The sequence below is a fragment of the Dermacentor andersoni genome, chromosome 9 (genome assembly GCF_023375885.2).
Source record: "Dermacentor andersoni chromosome 9, qqDerAnde1_hic_scaffold, whole genome shotgun sequence".
In the NCBI taxonomy this organism is placed as follows: Eukaryota; Metazoa; Arthropoda; class Arachnida; order Ixodida; family Ixodidae; genus Dermacentor; species Dermacentor andersoni.
The window spans coordinates 67,185,173-67,201,070 of NC_092822.1; the positions used below are offsets into that span (position 1 = coordinate 67,185,173).

A 15,898-nucleotide genomic window follows, 5' to 3' on the forward strand; every position below is an offset into this window, starting at 1 on the left:
AATGCACTTTGGCACACGCCAGGCATGATGTCACAAAAAGTTGAGCTTAGCTCGCGCACAGTTCACAAAACCAACGAATATTCGGGAGCCGTAGCTTATCCGTAAATGTTTTGATCTTTGCGGAACATAATTGCCGGGATACCGGAAACGTAAACGTGGCATGATCATGATGATGCCGATTTATTAGCATTCCCTTTAGGACGGGATGGTGAAAAATAGTCACCTAGCCTGCTTGAGTTAGTCAAGTATTCTGTACTTACTCTTCATTCTATCAATTTTGCATACATCTCCTCAATCTTCCTTTCTTTTCTTCCTATGCCTGTAGCGGATCCGGTCGCATCAATCTCTTACCTGAATTTTTTCTCCACCAATACTCCAAACGTCTCTAGCTTATCTCGAATGCTGACCGGTTGATGTTCTCGTCCACTTTAAATCCAAGCGCTTGCAGACGACGGTATGCGTTACCTACAGGTCTCGCTGAGTGAATCCCTTCGCATTCCATTAGGATCTGCTGAGTGGTCTCCGGATTTTTGCTGCAGCATACGCATGCCTCATCTTGTCGTGAATATTTTCTCCGGTGTGTTTTTCGTCCTTAGGCAACCAGAGCGACTCGCTTAGTGGCGCCACCTGCTCGCGCAGACTTTCACCATAGAGGACACAGACCGATGATAGAAGTAACCAATGATACTCTGCCTAACTAGTGGTCTAAATCATCAGCAAGCGACGTAGTTGTCAATATGATGCCTTATTCACTTTTTTTCTTGGGAAAGAACACCAATGTAACCTGAAAGCGTGTCTGATTCATTGTGGCTCGACAAAGCGTCACAAGATATCGCCACCGGCGTCGCTGCTGTGCACGTCTCCGGTAATTAAGGTATTGCTTGAACATCCATGCCTCTAGGGACCAGCTGATCACTGTGCTTACCGGGAAAGTGATCAAAACGGATGGCATAAAAAAAGCAAAAAAAAAGCTAATAGTACTTACTCTGAACATCATGCTGATCCTGTTGAAGTCCGAATGCACGCGATCTTTCCAGTCGTATATGCGGTAAATGATGTACGAGTTGCCTCTTAAGGTTACCGTAGTCAGATCTAGGAATCGAAATGGAAAAAAAACAATTGTGAAAAATTGCGTTACTTGGTTGAGAGTCATCAGCCTAGAAAACAACCTTAGCTACTGAAGCCCACTCCTGTGATCCATTAGCTAAGACAATTTTTGTAGAATGTTATTACAAAGAAAACACAAACTACGAGTTGGTTATATGCTTAAGTTCAGCGAAATTTTAAACTGTGCCAAGGAGACAGGACACGAACAGAAACATAGACGCACACACAAAGTGCATTGTGTGTGCGTCTATGTTTCTGTTCATGTCAGCTGTCTAATTCGCGCAGTTTAACATTTGGCTGAATCTATGAACCGACTAGCCAAACAACATGCCTACTTCAATATTTTTAAGAACAGTGCAAAATAGCTTTACTCACGCAGGTCGAGCCGCATTTGCTGGCCTTCAACCTGAGCCTGCCTTATAATTTTTTGTCACTCGATAAATACGGAATAATAATTATGTTACAAATTAATTATACATTACTTTTCATCCCGCATGCACTCTATCAATTACATGTATGTTGGAATCGGTTGGCGCACCACAGGGGTAATTGGAGATCGGAGGGAGAGACCTTCGTCCTGCACTGGACTTAATAGATGATGATGATGATGGTTCAGGCTCTTTCCGCGCCATTCTTGCATAAAAGTGGTCGTCGAATATATGCTGCACTAGTCTCACAGTAATATACAGGGTGTTTCAGCGAACACCTTCAAATTTTTTTAAAGGTTGCCTGTAGCAGATAGCTCAATTATAGCTCAATTATAGCTCACGAGGCGGTTTACTCGAAGCGGCGGACACTACTTGCTCGAAAATTTGAAATGCGAAATCGACGAATTAACCAAAATTCCCTAACTAACTTTTTAACTAATCACCTCATCACCCACATTGCAATTGACAAAATCTAGCCGTGTAGTTCGCGAGGGGGATCTATTTGGAACGAATTCTCAGGACGACACCGGTTTCGAGATATTAGTTCCCGAACTTTGTGGGAAAATGCATTGGCGTTCCAGTTACTTATGTGCTTCAATGCACAAACCAACGTTTTCTTAGCAAATTAACTGGGACACCAATGCATTTCTCCGCAAAGTTCGGTAGCTGATATCTCGAAACTTGTGCCATCCTGAGAACTCGTTCCAAGCGGATTCGCTCAGCGAAGTCGACGGTTAAAATTTTAAATTGCAATATGGGCCATAAGGTAACTAGTTAAAAACTTCATTGGCGAATTTTTGATATTCAATAGATTATTTATTTCAAACTTTTTGTGCAAGTAGTGTCCGCATCATCGAGTAGACCAGCTCATGAGCTCGAATTGTGATATCTGCCATAGGCAACCTTTAAATATTTTTTGAAAGTGTTCGCTGAAACAACCTGTATATTAAGAAATAACACATTCGGAATTATTGCGACGCACACTATCCTTTCAGTAGGGAGAATTAATTAATTAATCAATTAATTAGGTAATTAATTAAAATGCAGCTGCGGTTGTGGAAGACTGGAACGGAGGTATGCGCTACAGCAGCATTGCACGTCGGATCTCCTTCAACAAATGTTATTCAATGCTTCCGCAGCAATTACAGAAACAAAGAGCACGAACAACGGAATTCGTCGTTTCTGCTACGTCTCTACTGCCAGCGTTTTGTTCAGCTTGGTACCCTTCGATCCTCTTGCTGCCAAAAAGCTCTACATAAGTATCGAATAATGCCGATATTCTTTTTTTTTTACAACCGTCCCCAAAATGAAGCATTAACAACTTCTCTCCGCCGAAGTCTTTCTGCCAGTCCTGCTACAGGACGTGTGCGCAACCGCAGACGAACAGCGTGGTCGACGCAGCGCCACCCCTTTTGCTTACTGTCGTATCCGCACATGTGGTCCTCGTAGTGGGTGCCGTAGCAGTCGCAGCCGTAGTAGCTGTAGTGGTTGACGCAGCGGCCGCCGTTGAGGCAGAAGTCGTACTTGTCGCACAGGTCGACGCAGTCCCTGACCACGTCCTCCTCGACCGAGAGCACCGCGTCCACGGCGCTGCCGTTCTCCAGGCGGAAGCTGACGCGTCCCAGGCAGCCGAAGAAGCTGTCCGTGTTGTAGTGCATGTCCACTGACGAGTTCTTCGGGTCGATAGCTGGCGGGCCGTCCAGTGGTGAGGACCGCGCCAGGGGAGAGAGAAAGAAAGATAGAGGAATATAAGGAAGGTTTGGGGATGAGGGGAGAGAGAGAAAAGGTTAACACGACCCAACAGTAGTACACCAAAGATCCCATTTATACGTGTAATACTTATTCGCTACGCTTCAAATGTGTTTTCACATCGGAGGAAACTCGCAAAACTTGGCAACGTGAAGAATAGTCTTTTTCGAAGCAGAAAACTATTAAAATTTGGTGAAATTCGCGAAAACTTGTCTGATTACTCGAAAGATTGATTTTTAATTTACTTTCGCAGACTTTGCTCTGCAGGGACACTATGTGGACAAGTACTCTGCCTTATTGGCGCAAGAGACACAAATATTTACGACGTTTATTCATGAAATACCTGCGCAAAGGGGACCGGAATTCCCGTTGCCGTTTTATTTTGATTCTTTAGGTAGGTGTCCCTATTGTAGGCAAGTCCGGAAAATTAGACTCCAAAGACTTAGCTGTGAACAGTATTTCTGCCCTTTAGAAGTCAGTTGTACCCCTTGACTAGGTACAAATAAAAAATCACAGTCAATACCAAGATTTTAAACAAGCTCTAAAAACGGCGCACTTTATGATAAAATCGTAAGGGGTGGCAATTATTGCATAACGCATGCAACACGACTCGGGCAAGCTTTTCCCGCCTATAGTACCAACGCTTCGAAACATGTTGGGCGAACTGGCGCTTTGATGCCACGACAGAACGGGGTGCGAAATTTGAACAGGAGGAATGGACACGCATGCACACGCAGACGCCACTACCACGTGACGTTTGTTTGTGCGTTTCTGCGTCCATTGCTCGCGTTCAGTTTTTGCACCTGTGGAACCCGTAAGATGCTTCCGCATGCGGCCATGGCTCCGTTGCTCGTCACCGCGCGCATGGGCATCAAGGCATAGCCAGAGCTCTTGCAGCAGGCCACTTCTTGTATGTTAACCAATGAGGTAATTTGGCGCCGTCATTAGGCATATATGCATGACATTCGGCCACGAGGAAACCAAGAATGCTTTCCAGACAGAGCAACAAATGCGACGCTGCCAAACGAACCTAACATGTAAGTAGCACCGGAGAAATGACTGCGCTCCCAACTGACCTTACTTTCGGGTCGGCCTAGCAGATGTGTCTGAATGCTAGGTGCTGTGAACAAACCCCGTAATCGTACTATGTGTGTGACCAGTAATCAATGCGAGCAGGGCCAATAAACCGGTAGTTGTATTTTTAGGTCTACCTTTAGCGGAATCCCCTTTCTGCAGAGACTATAGCCAACTGGCCGCGAAACAAGAGTATCCGATAAAACACTTGGCTCGTATTTTTTTGTCGGTCCTCGGGACACTCACAACCAAAGTAGAGGTAGGATGACGTGGCCTCGGATCCGATGTCGTATCCCCCACGGTGCACCAGGGAGGACAGCTTGATGTTCAGGTCCTCGTCGTCCACCCGCACTCGCATCTCTCCCTCAGATGGCGTCACGCGTAGCGTCACGGTGTGCCACCGGTCGCGGCTGAGGCCTGTGAACGCGACAACATAACGCGAGGCCGGTGAGCAACCAAAGCGCCTGGAACCATAGCCTCCGAGATTGGTCGGCGTGCGCTGTGCGCGCAGCCCCAACTCGGAGGCCATGCTAACACTTCAGATCCTCCTATAAAAACTCCTATTACAGGATACAACTTAAAGAAACAGCAATTGGTAGCCAAGACGCAGGGACCGCGTGGCGTTGTGTTGCTCCACGAGCCAATCACAGAAGCAAACAAATTCGTCGTCATGCGACGTTTTCAAAATGGCGTCGTACTTGATGCCTTCGGGGCATCTGTTCTTCTTGAAGAGTCTTTTCATCGGCGGAAGCGATGAGGTGTACAATAGACATGGACAAAGTTTATGGAGTCTCAGCATCTCACTCTTCAAAACTCCGCGCTACAATTCAACTGCTGAGCCCGTTTTACTCACGAAACTTCAATGCAAACTGAAGTGAAACTTGACAGATAATAGTTGCAGCGAAGCAAGCATTTTATTTCACTTCGATAAGAAGTTCACTAAGGTTTCCAGGCCGTTTCAGAGGCTGCAGTGCACCTTCATTAAAAAAAAAGAAAACTTGCATTCGTCACATTGCCAATTCATTGTGCCCAGAAGGAAACTACTTTGTCCTGTACTTAACTGGATGAATCAACCTTCTACAGCGGCAGAAATTGAAGGCTTCTTCTTGGAAAAGAAAGCCTGTCTTGTTCTCTCCGCTCCAAGTTCTCCATTCCGACAACAGGGGGCGCGCGAGGAACCCGCACAAGCTTGATGGCGCAACCCACCACACCGTTCCAAGGAGGACACTCATAACATCCATCCATCTGCGTTAGTCAATCGTGGGGAACACCGGCTGCTAACGAACTCATTCGCATTCGTGAAGCAAGAGCAGCCTGCGAGCGGTTTTCGAACAATCGCCACAGGCGGACGAGAAGAGGTATCGAAGTGCAACCCAGTGGTAACAGAATAATAGTTCCGTCCATAGTGAAGAGAGTTGCTAAACGAGACGCGTCGTCTCCCAGACATACCTTTCCCGACGTAGAAGATCTCGTTGCCCTCCGTGTTGAGGATGTGTATGATTTTGAGCCTGCCGTTTTCAAGCATGACGTAGAGCTCATAGCTTGGCACTTTGTCCAACTCGGACGACTCCTCCAGCAGGTGGTAGATGAGTAGCCCATGAGGCTTTTCCGTCCTGCAGGGGGAAAGAAGGACGAAAAAAAATGTGGTAAGACATTTTCGTTTATCGAAACGTTGACGTGAGTTTCTGCAAGCATAGCTACTGAATGCAACATAAGTAAGTTCCAGCTAGGACCTCCTGCACACTGAGCACACAAACTGACGTTTATCTTTTACATTTTTTTTCGTATTTCATTTCCTCTCTCAACTTGCATTCTGGTGCTGATATATTTGATGGCCCGCATTTCTGCAATGGGATACGCATTCCGGTACACCGTGCCGCCAACATGCTTTTCCGCATGTTTATTTTTGTTATGAATGGCATCATACATGCGTTGCATTAATTAACCGTTTATCTTTCTCCATTTCACATATTAAGTTTTGTACTTCAGTGCACATGTCTTATGCGCATGCATCATATTCCTTTAGTTATTGTATATTGTACGTACATGTGGTACGCCTTTGCTGACGTGTTACTTCTTAGTCTGCCCTTCATTTTTAATTGATATACACTGTTTGCACTACAGCTACGATTTGCCTATAACGCGTTTGCTATTTATTTATTATACTATTCCTCACACCAACCGACTGTATAGAACCCTACCCTAGCGACATTATGAACTAAAGAATAATGAATAAAATAGAACGAAGCGCCGCCTATTTTGCAACATACTACTACGACAGCGCCCCATAAAACGAACACGCCGAGAAGGACACGCGACACTTGATGCCGATAAGTTTTTTTTTTTTTTTTTTTTTTTTTTAATGTTAGATTGGGAGCATGGCAGATCATCGTTATATATCAAAAGGTGATACCCAGCTACATGCAGCGCCGGCATGACCGGCGTTATTGCGTTCCACGCAATCTCCAAAGGGAGAGCACGTAGCTCGAGCTAGTTTCTAAGCTTCGCACACTGGTTTGTTTCCGAGCAAGCCACGAAGCGCGGTTCATCGGGAATCGAATAATCGACTAAGACATGTCTTGAGCGGACACGAGATGGAATAGCATAGCGCCCACAACTTTAATTCACATGCGTCGTTAGCATAAGGAGTGTCAAAGTGAGAAGAAAAAAAAACGGTGGCCCGTTCCGTACCATCGTCAGTTGCAGTTCGCTCCTCGTATATGGTACAATGCGGTTTAAGTAATAGATCTGGGACCACAAAGAGATGCGACGTAATGCTAAGGCGTTTCTCTCGCACTGACCGCTAAATCGTCACTGAACTTTCTTTTTATTTTTATTTTCAGCCAGGAACGCGTAATAGTTGTTCCTCACGTCTCATTTTATACCGGCTCCACGTCAGAAGACTGCATGGGGTTCATAAGGCGCCGACGGCCAACGCTGACGGCGTGATCACGCTACTAACGTACATGCCACTGGTGACCTGGAAGTACCGGGCACGTAGAGTTATAGAAAGGAAAGGCGCGCAAGACAGATAACGATCGAGTTATTGTTTACGAAGAAGGTAAGCTCTAAAGCGTGCGAACTTTCTTTTTTATAAAGTGCAATCATGCGCATTGGGCCTAGCGCATAACACATCATACTAACACATCGCGGAAAACGAAACCACTCTAGTAAGGATTGCGAAGACTCACTTGAACGAGAAGGTGATCTCCCTGGTCTGCTGCAGAGGCCAGAAGGTCGGCTCGACGCGAAGGAAGGACGTTTCCTTGAGGAAGGTGAACACCTGACTAGAGAGCATCAGCTTGCGCTTGGTGCCACCGGGACCAGAAATCGACGCGCCGTCGGCGGAACTGTTGCCGACGTCGTCCGCTCCTTCGCCGGCCGACGACGACGTCAGGCCGTTGCCGCCGCTGGCGTCTCCTTGAGACACCGTACCTATTTCGGCCGCCACCAGGTGCACGAGCCAAGCGGCCACGATGACCCGCGGCCACTTGTGACCTGACATCGTCGATCCGCGGCGCATGGTTCTCGACGCACCGACTCTCTGCAAAGGTGCGAGCAGTCGCCAGATATCGAAAGCAGCGAGAATACATAAGCATTTCTAAACGCTGAATGAAGACAACAAAGCGTACATAAGCAGCATATGGTAAATCAGTTCTTCAAAGGACCGCAAGCTGGATGAAGGTTCATGAAAGGTTAGGATGTCGTCTACTCGACTGGAGGACACGAGTTTCTCAGAAAAAAAGAAAAGAAAAGGATCGAGCCCGGATCCAACGCCTTTCCAGGGCGGTCGCTCTACCACCTCGGCTAACCAAGAGGCAAGCGGACCGCGGAACTAGGCCGGAATAATTGGCAACTGGAAGCACAGATATGGCAAATGAGTTCAGCGGAAAGCTCACAGGGCGGAGAAAGAACTAGTTGCTGGCCTATAGTTGGTACTTGATGCGAGAGTGTGACTCTGTGTCTGTGGTTTGCGTGTGACTGATTTCTGTGTGTGTTTGGAAGGGAGGCTGCATGACAAGCGGATATCCCCGGACACATTTACCAAGGGGCGCCGAGGCAAAAATTAATTCGGTTGTACGGCTGTTATGCCTCTGCTTATGCAATTTGCACAAAAATAATAGAACCACTAATATTATAAGCCTACACAAAAAAACCTAAATGAAAACTCAACACAGGAATATAGAACTCCGAAGAGGCCTCCCATTTCACGAGCGTTAAGCGAAAATATCTAACGCTGTGCAACAAAAGAACTATTATGCGACATGCACGTGGGGAAGCTGGCGTGTTCACGTCGCAAAAACAAAAACAAGGATGCAAAAATAAAAAAAAAACTTGAGAAGCTTATCTATCGCGACGCGTTCGGTAGCATTTCAGAATAAGTGCCTGTAAGATATCCTTGACGAATTCATCTTGTTCTCGAGTGTTCTACTATTTATGCCACTCTTACGAAGCAAGGAAAACGGTATTTTAAGTGGTCCATGTGTCGAATATGCTTACCCATTAACAAGCGAACGGCAGTACGTTATAGCGAACGGACAAGTCCAATCGCAGGATCGTTCGAGCCGGGCTAAACGTCCATGCGCACGTACCCTGGCGAGTGCATGAATTAAATGAACAGGAACGGAGGGGATTAGTTGTTAGGCTTTCTGCTTACTTAGGAAAATTTGTATTCGAGATTTCCGGCAATGAGCAACGGTGGTGTTTGCAGTATGTATGTCGATGCTTTCATGAAAAATTGTTCAGTGCTCTACATGCTATCACACCAATAACTGAAGCACAGGGGCATATTTTTTTTTTTTTTTTTTGCTCGGGGCGTTCACAGTTAAACATTTGTACAAAAAGAAAAAAAAAGACGCAATTATTTGTCTTGAATTAGGAGGAATGTGCAGCCTTCTGATTACTAATATGGCGGCACTTCAGCATCCAAAAACAAATCGAATTTTAGGGTTTTATGTGCCGAAACAACGGTCTGCTTAAGAGGTACGCCCTAGCGGTGCCCTTCTGATAAATTTCGACCACTGGTGATCCTATAAGGTGCACCCAAATCTAAGCAAACAGGCGCTTTTCCCGTTTCCTTTCCTTTATTTCCTTTTGTTTTGCATTTCGACCCTTTCCAAATACAAATGGGATCGAACGCGCGACCCTGAGCTCAGCAGCGCTACGCTAAGCCGCTAAGACACAGCGGCGGGTCACGTGAGTCCATACTACGTCGCTCGCCAGTTCACAAAGAGCTAAAGGCATTGCTGTGTTTTCTACCAGCGAATTATTCATAATAATTACAACGCGAAGGAAACACAGAACGAGGCCAGAAATATAATTGGAGAAATTAGGTGTTACGTTAATTAAAGACAGGCTTGTGCGATATGCTTCATTAGTTTCCTCAATGCATGCGTCGTTAATTTCTTTTCTTGAATTTGAGCTTTTTAATTATCTAGTCGCTTCTGTAAAATTTTGCGCGGTGTCATACGTAAATACGTGTGGCGTCATGTGTGTGGTGTCATATGTAAAATCCTCCGGTACGTAGGGGGCTGCGAATATGCGAATTTTTTCAAATAATAAATAAAATATCGTCCTATCCCATTCGATCGTCTAGTCGAATAGCCACTATTCGCAAATGCGAATAGTTTCCGGACACCTTTCGAATATTTCAAAACATAAAATTGGAGCAAAATTACGGTAAATTTTCACCTCCGCGAGCGTACACATGAAATATGGGAACTTGCATAGTGAAGCAGGCTACGTCACTTAAGTGGCCACACTTTACAGGCTGTACAACGATCATTTCTACTCTCTGAAGAGCGCTGTACATCCAAACAAACTACTTATTTGCTCCTAGTGCTCCGTTTGTGCTCCTAATATACAACGCCTTATAACGTGCGATGTAATTACAAGAACTCACTAAATTTAAAATACTAGTATGTAGACATCGTCTTATATTAATCGTGATAACGGCTGTTCATTATTCGAAAAATATTCGAAACTACTCTATTGATTCGCCTCTGGCACTATTCGATTCGTATTCGATTGGGTCTTAAAAATCACTGTTCGCACACTCCTACTGGTGTGCGTATATATGCAAATTTTTTGTGTATCTTTTGCTGAGTTTATTTCTGCTAGGTACTGAGATCGCCTACCGTCTGTGCAATCTGCCTTTATGGGAGGGTGGGGTCAGTCAAGCTGACTTAATGAAGCGTTTTTTTTTTTTTCACATCCACCTCATCACACCATGGGCTCCTCACATGTTGTGGGAAATAAACTCGACCTCATAAACGTTTAATTGAGGTGCAGAAACAGTAAGGAAAATAGAAATTAAACTGGCCGAGAAGACAACTCATCGAGGCTTAGAGTTGAACCTACATCTCTCGTGTTATAAGTGTACTGCTTTCCGTTAAGCTACAGCGGGCGTTGTTCTCCCGTCTACTTCCTAGGCTATTTCTGCACGTGTGCTAGATTAATCCCTAGGAGTGTTAGCCAGCGCCACTCACACAGACATGGCGGTAAATGTGGAACACCGTTTTAACCACAGGCGATCGCGTAATACGTCAACAAATTAGGAGCCGGCAAATCCGAGGTTTTTTTTTTTTTCTAATTAAAACCACACGAAGAAAGCAGACAATGAAGCCGAAGAAACCGTATGGAAAGTACACTGTTACGTTTAATGGAAAGGGCGAAATAATGAAAATAAAGGAGGAGTGAGAGTAGAGGGGAAAAAATGTGATCTTCTAGATGGTATGGTTGTTATTCTGCATGTAAATCTCCGCCAAGCGCCTGCGCCTTCTTCGTCTCCCCAATTTCTTGTGCTGTGTTTCCCCATTACTCAATGTAGGAAATGCAACCAAAAGTTGCGATGTTTACCTTTCTTAACTTTTATCGCTTTCTCTCTCCATCGTTAATTAACGAATATCGAGGGTGAGAGAGACGCGTGACATCTTACACGGCCCAAGATACAAAATGATCGAGCAGAACAAAATGGAGGGAACTCATATATCATTTCAGATATCGCGCCGAATTTCTTAAATGAGTGCGGACATTTATGCTTTTCTGAACACATTTTTATTGCGTTAATTAATTTCTTCTCATTTGGAGGCTCGCAAGTACCAACACACTGAGGGTGACATACTCGTCGAAACCGCCACGGTGACCCCGGGTTTGTTGCGCGGAGTAGCCAGGCTATACGAGGTCACATTACTCAGGCCGACCTCTCCGCGATTCTTTCATTAAGGTTCCTCTCTCTTGGTACTTTCCGACAGCTTTAAGTTTTATTCACGTGCCACAAATATAAGCACAAACATTTTCTTTTCCTTTATTCTTTTTCATTGCACTGCGAGCAGTTTGAGTCTGCATCGATCGAGATGCAATCTGGTGACCCTACAATTTGCAAGATAACGCCTCAATCAAGAACATAGGCACCACAGCGTTGTGTTATGCGAGTGCAGTGTACAAATGGCGCATCAGTATAAAGCTTTACTGGCAAGACGATGCATTACCGAAACTTTTCTGCAAGCAAGTCAGTGTTGCCCAGGTACACAGGAAGTAAGAGACGGAGTGATAGACGAGGGCCCGATACACAATGCTTTTATTTAGTAAGCGCTCTTATCTGCTGATCGGTCTCATTCGCTAATTATATGCGCAGCGCCAGGATTGTCTAGAATTTTTCTCTTACGACCGATTTCAGCGTAAGAGCTGTTAGTGAATCCGGGGCCCAGTCCTCGAAGGAGGAATGCAACAAGGCTGAGTAGGCCTAGGCGAGTCGGTATGCGTGATCAACTAAGGCAAAAAAAGAAAGCGAAGAAAGGCGCACGCGCAAGAAACAAGGAGCACACAGGAGGAACACTGGAAATAATGCGTCCTGCATTCGCCCTGTGTACTCCTGGGGTCAAATTCGCAAAGATTTTCGTTCGTAAGTTCTCTTTTCTCATTGGCCGGCCATCTTTGATATATGTCCAGCATCAAGATTGGCCGGCATTTCATCCTACGGGCACCTTTATAGCGTAATAACATTTCGCAAATATGGTTCCTCGTTTTTTTTTTTTGTTCTTTTTTTTGCGCAAAAGTTTCTTTCTCTCGTTTTCGTCTTAGTTTATAGCGCGGGATGCCTTGGGATTGAGCCAACGTTCCGACAAACCGGCTTGTCTTCGTCAAGGCCTCATAAAGGCAAGTTCGTTGTGAAAACGTTGGCTTCGCGCTGGGGCATCCCTTTATCGGCCACTGTCGATTGCAACTGTTCGCTGGCAAGGACGTCGCACATGCTAGAAAATAATTTACACCCTTATTCGTATTTAAAGATGTAAACTATTTTACAATACAAGGTGGGAAATAAATTCAAGAAGCGGGGCTCACCGATGGGCAGCAAGCGTGGCGCTTGGTTTTCCGAGTGAACTACGCCATAGTTCCTCCTGAAATGAATAAGCGCAACGTAAGTTTCAGCTCCCCGGCCGCTCTTGACTGACCCTGCCAGATCACGGCCAATAACCCACATAAAGTGGGACGCGGAGATTCACAGCGGTCACGTGAAAAAGTCACACGACCGTCGCGAAAGCCTTGGCCCACTGCTTAGCGCCGAATGATGCATTGAAGGAGAAGAGCGCACAGAGACGTGTGAGTGACACTTCAGGGCTCAGAGGCAACGGGTGTTAGCTTTACGCTTTGTCGTAGTATAGTTAAAGCACTCGTAAGACAGCGAGTTATTTCTTGTCAGACAACTTCGAACTGGTTTTACCAAGTTGGTGCAATTGCTCGACTTATTCACAAAAAGAAAACTGCTTGTAGAAGGAAGCAAAAACTTCGCTGCCTTCAGCATGGGCCTATCGTGTCATACTGCCTGCACAAGTGGCCTATGGAGGAACGTTATGCGTCGTTGAATGCGTCATTTTGCGCATATTTTTACACAACAAGCACAGTAGCATAAATTTTGCGAAGACGTGCTTTGATGAAGTGTTTTATGCGTGACACATACCCTAAGGATACATTAGAGAACCAAGGAAATAAACGCCCGATTTCTGTTCCCCTTCCCTTGCTCCGCCATATTTACAGAGCGAATGATCATTTTCAAATCATCCCTTCTTCTACTTTCGACATGTGCATAAACGGTAAAACAGCAAAACAATAAGTTGCGTCGCTCGCATGAACAGGGCAGTGCGGTATGCTCCAATCAGTCGTAACAGCAACCGCTGAAGCAGTAAACATTATTCACTACTCGCCAAACGCTACGATACTGCCCCGATGTGTTGTTGATGACGTGATGACGTAACAGGTACATGACACAAGCTCCAAATCAGGGATCGGACAATAATCGGGTGGTTACGTCCGACGGGGTCGCGCATTGGGTCCCGCCACTTCTTTTGCTTCAGTAATGAAAAGAAGCAGCACATTCATTTTTTTTTTCTTGTCTTGTCGAGCAATCAATCGAGTGAGCAAATTCACTGTTGTCACACTATGAAATATGGATCACGCACGCTCACAAAGCGGCACTTGGTAGAGTATAATGCAACAGTGCACTTTCGCATCGGGTATCTGGCACTGCCATTTCCAAATGAACAATCGCCTAGCGGCGATGACGTGTACGGCTGTCTCTGCGTTGCGAAGAACGACACGTATAACCACCGCTCTGTGTATTTGCGCACGCCCCCCCCGCCCCCCCGCTACTTCTACGAAATTTTTCGCTACACTCGTCACCTTTCACGCTTTCAAAATTTGCCAAATCGTGAAAGGTGACACTTGTAGCTCGACAGAGAGAAGCTCGGTGTGGCTTCACATCAAAGCAGTGCTCATTTTCTTCTGGCGTGTACGGCTTGCGCTTTCTGTAGAACATCGATAAGTGACAGTCGCGCGTGAGATAGGCGCGCACAAAAGATCGGCAGGCCATGCGCACGCGGACTCATTTACGCAAATTAACTCTGAGAGTATTAATTATTCGTCCACTAATTAGGTCGCTCACTCACAGCAATATTACAGAACGTGCAACCTGTGCTCCAGAACTTATCTCTGGTCCTAAGAACGTAAAAAAAAGAAAACGTCAAAAAGTGCAACGTCGGTAGTAGATATGTCGAAAGGCAGCGTATACGTATAGAAACCAACGCCCTTTGATAACCACACCCTGGGCGGCTTGGCAGGTTCCTCCCGAGAGATTTTGCTGTTTTGCAGCTTCAGCGGTGGAAAATGCCCGAGCTGCCTCGTAACCTTTGCAGATGCAGCAGACCGTATAGGCACGAATATTTTATGCCTGCGGCACGCCGTATGGGTATGCAGCGGTGTAGCACGTCGCAAAATGACGCAACCTCTCCATGCCCAGGTTGCGCAACGACGAATGTGCCGCTTCCGTCCTGACGCAGCATAATCCGGTAAAAAAAAAAATGCGGGCAGGCAGGCAAGTTACGAAATTAGAGTGCACGGTCCTGAGAGGAAAAAGAAAGATCGAGAAGACGAGCACTAACCGAACCAACGGTCTTCTTTTCTTTTCTTACTTTTCAATTGAGTTACGCAAGAATTACGCGAATCGTAGTGAAAAAATGTAAAGAAACAATAATTACGTTGATGCAAGAAGGGGGAAAAAATAGCGCTTTCATTATTTATCTTTTGTGTTGTAGCTTTTGGCTGTGATATACAGACGGGTAGGTAGTCACCGGGTTGGGTCAAGCCTAGGATTAACGCTTCAGAGGTGAAGCTCGTGAAGTCACGTACACGAACGGCTTGCAAGCCCGCGAACGTGATCGCACGCGCTAGCACGTGCAGAGTAAAACGTGCAAGATAACAAACGGACAAAAAAAAAACCTTCAATCTCGCGCTTCAGCAGCAGAACTAAACAGCCGCTGAGCCACCTTGACCGACATGCTTTGCACGAGGCTAAGCTTCTAATTAGCAGCAGCACAAAAATTCCCGCTCCCGTGTTAACGCGTTCAGTCGATAAAACATATTTATTTTCACGGCCACGCAATAACAACGTGACCCACCCGTCCCGTCGGATGAAAACCTTTCACAATATCGCAACCACGTCTCATGAACTTGGCCTCAGCTCCGCTCCCACCACTCCAGCCTATAGTTTCACCCAAGTGTTTAGAAGCGACTCTAATCGTGAAGCCTTTCCTCGGCTCAATTGATTGTGCAAGGCAGCGTTTGCCTTTTGCCTGAAACGGTCACTGCGCGTCTGTAACACTTCTTGGTTGTTCCTACATACAACGAGCGTCTGCTGGAGAGCCATACCTGTATATATCCGATACATCCAAGTGTTCACTCAGAATGCCATGTTACAAAATGTTTCATCGCGAGTCACCGTAGACAGTCACTGTTACGCACTGATCACTGCACTCAAAAGATAGCACTGCTGTCCACTCTTCGAAGCTTATGTTGATGATGATTTATGTTGAGGTCACAGAAAGACGACTGAAAAGCAATGAATTTGGTTTTTATCTACTGATTTCTGGGGTTATACGTGCCAAGGGCACGATTTGATTTGAGGCACGCCGAAGTGGGGGACTCCGGATTAATTTTGACCACCTACGGTTCTTTAACGTGCCCTCATTGTACTGTAAACGGGCGTT

The 15,898-nt window shown here is 45.7% G+C and overlaps 1 protein-coding gene across 8 annotated transcripts in view; it reads right to left on the minus strand.

The window, feature by feature from the left end:
- The window catches only part of axo (axotactin), a 196,996-nt gene that overhangs the window by 91,886 nt on the left and 89,212 nt on the right, over positions 1-15,898 (minus strand). For all 8 annotated transcript variants that reach the window (XM_072284212.1, XM_050176084.3, XM_050176080.3 and 5 more), the window contains 6 exons: positions 12,702-12,757; positions 7,550-7,902; positions 5,808-5,971; positions 4,605-4,775; positions 2,956-3,222; positions 986-1,092 (listed from right to left, as the gene is read on the minus strand). In XM_072284212.1, the coding sequence (XP_072140313.1) occupies positions 986-1,092; positions 2,956-3,222; positions 4,605-4,775; positions 5,808-5,971; positions 7,550-7,881 (1,041 nt within the window). In that variant the 5' untranslated portion in view covers positions 7,882-7,902; positions 12,702-12,757. The remainder of the gene's footprint in view (positions 1-985; positions 1,093-2,955; positions 3,223-4,604; positions 4,776-5,807; positions 5,972-7,549; positions 7,903-12,701; positions 12,758-15,898) is intronic.